We start from the raw sequence: 2,340 nt of genomic DNA, 5'->3' as shown, positions 1-2,340 counted from the left end.
ATGATGGATGTTGATCTCACATGTACAGATGTGTCAGTGGTGTACAGTACACTCTCAGTGGTAACAGACCTACAGGACTCCTCCACCTTAGCGGTGCTCCAGCGCTGCACAGTGCTTCTCATTCGCCCATTCACTGACATGCTCACGCAGGAATGGTGGTGGAGCTGCCACGCAAGGAGTGTAATCTCTTGCATCTCCTCCAGCTGGTGCCTTAATTATCTTTCTGTTCACTTTCAGCCACATTGTGAACCACCTGGTGAGAGCAAAGTCCAAAGAGGTGACCCTACATAAAGACGGCCCTCTGGGGGAGACAGTGTTGGAGTGCTACAACTGTGGCTGTCGCAATGTCTTCCTGCTGGGCTTCATCCCCGCCAAGGCGGACTCGGTGGTGGTGTTACTGTGCAGGTGAGGGCACTTTTCTGCAGCCGGCTAAGCGCTCTGAACTCCTGACGACAGGGCAGTCAGTGGGAAGACAGCAGTTCAACGTTTCATGTGAGATTTCTGTTTTGATTGTAACACAGGCAGCCGTGTGCGAGTCAGAGCAGCCTCAAGGACATCAACTGGGACAGCTCACAGTGGCAGCCCCTAATCCAGGACCGCTGCTTCCTGTCCTGGCTGGTCAAAATCCCCTCGGAGCAGGAGCAGCTCCGGGCGCGTCAGATCACGGCCCAGCAGATCAACAAGTTGGAGGAGCTCTGGAAGGTACTGTCAACCCAACTGTCCTGTACTTATTCTTAACATGCAAGCGTGGCTCCGGCGTATGTTTATATTGAACCAGATCTGTTGGTACAGCTGGTGGTTATGCAAATAACACACCTGTCCTTGTTTGCACTGCCCAGTTCACTTCCGTGTTTCTGTTCTTTGTCGTTTTCTGTTGTGTAGAAGTTCTGTGCCGCTGTTCTTCTGTGTTTTTCTTTTGGATGTTTTTCTCTCTTTTCTCTCTGCTGACATTTTGACTTGTCATATTTTTTAAAAACTACTCGACACAGTGATCCTGATGTGTTCAGGTGTCCCGCTCTGCTGTTCCTGGAGTGACATGTCAGAAGGTTGTGTTTTATTTACAGTTTTACACAATACAAACTATGGAGCAGGAAGAGCGCCAAGTTACAAAAATAAATCAATGAAAGAATAATAAAATAAAAGTGGAAATAAAAAGAAGAATAAATAAAATAAAAGATAATGTGGCAATATTTATCAAAAATGAATCCATAAAAGAAANAGTGTGCTTGGTTGTCTGTCTCTAAGTGTAGCCCTGTGATAGACTGGTTACCTGTCCAGGTGAACCTGCCTTCACCCTGAGTCAGCTGGGATAGACTCCGCCCCCCATGACCCCAGTGAGGATGAAGGTGTAGAGATGATGGATGGATGTTGTGTCTGTCGGTGGATGGGCTCTGTGTGCAGTGAGCTTCATGGTGCCTCTCAAGCTGCCTGAGTCGTTCTGTTTCATCGTTACTGAAGCATGGTTTACAGCAGCAGAGGTGCTGCGGTATCATTTGAAGTGAATCCCTTTTAAATCAAACTGATGGCGAGTTAACACCAATTATTTGCCTATTTTCCTGTGCTGCTCTTTTTTGTGTTGCTCTTAATCTGATCTACGCTCCTCGTGTTTCTTCTTTAATTCCCGTTAGTTATTGTGGGATCCACGATCCAGCCTGCGTTGTCTACTGCAACACCAGCAAGAAGTGGTTCTGCAACGGCCGAGGAAACACGTCAGGCAGGTGAGATACGGTACCTTGCTGACCCTGCCCAGTGCTGTGCTTATGTGAATGAACCAGGAGGGAAACGTTTCACTCGTACAGTTCCATTAAACAGGAGCACAGCGGGCCGCTTCTGTTGTGTTCACAAACCTCCGTTCTACATCTATCGTTGCTGTTTGGTTGCTGAGTTACAGCCATAATCTAAGAGGACTGTTTACTGGCTTTCAAGGGCCACTTAAGCTAATATTAAGTATTCAAGTCCAAAGCAAGGCAGCATTTTATAGTACTTTAATGTTTCCTCAACGGGTGTAATTGAAGATGGATTCTTTTGAATCGTCAGTTGTGACCCAGAGACGCTGTAGGCCAGAGCTTCAGCAGGTCTATGTGTTTGGTATTATGAAGCACATACATGACGTATCCACGGTGTTATCAGAACGAGCATCCTGCTGTGTCAGCGTCAGCTTGTGTGGACACATCGAGTTTCACAGTATATCCTCATCCTAGAGATATCATTGGCTGCATTTGTTTACAGACATGTTTTGTGTGAAATCGACCAAAAGAAAACTGTCAAGACATGTTGATCTCAGGCTGCAGGTGTCTCAGTGGTTAGCACCGTGGCCTCACAGCTAGAAGGTTGCCGGTT

The 2,340-nt window shown here is 47.0% G+C and overlaps 1 protein-coding gene across 1 annotated transcript in view; it reads left to right on the top strand.

Moving 5' to 3' along the window:
* The window catches only part of LOC103367511 (regulator of nonsense transcripts 1-like), an 18,217-nt gene that overhangs the window by 2,925 nt on the left and 12,952 nt on the right, over nt 1-2,340 (top strand). Inside the window, exons 3-4 of the mRNA XM_008295588.1 lie at nt 238-405; nt 522-702. Coding sequence (XP_008293810.1) covers nt 238-405; nt 522-702 — 349 coding nt within the window. The remainder of the gene's footprint in view (nt 1-237; nt 406-521; nt 703-2,340) is intronic.

The sequence above is a fragment of the Stegastes partitus genome, unplaced genomic scaffold (assembly GCF_000690725.1).
Source record: "Stegastes partitus isolate 25-593 unplaced genomic scaffold, Stegastes_partitus-1.0.2 Scaffold0, whole genome shotgun sequence".
Taxonomy (NCBI): Eukaryota; Metazoa; Chordata; class Actinopteri; family Pomacentridae; genus Stegastes; species Stegastes partitus.
This window is presented reverse-complemented; position numbering and strand designations above follow the sequence as displayed.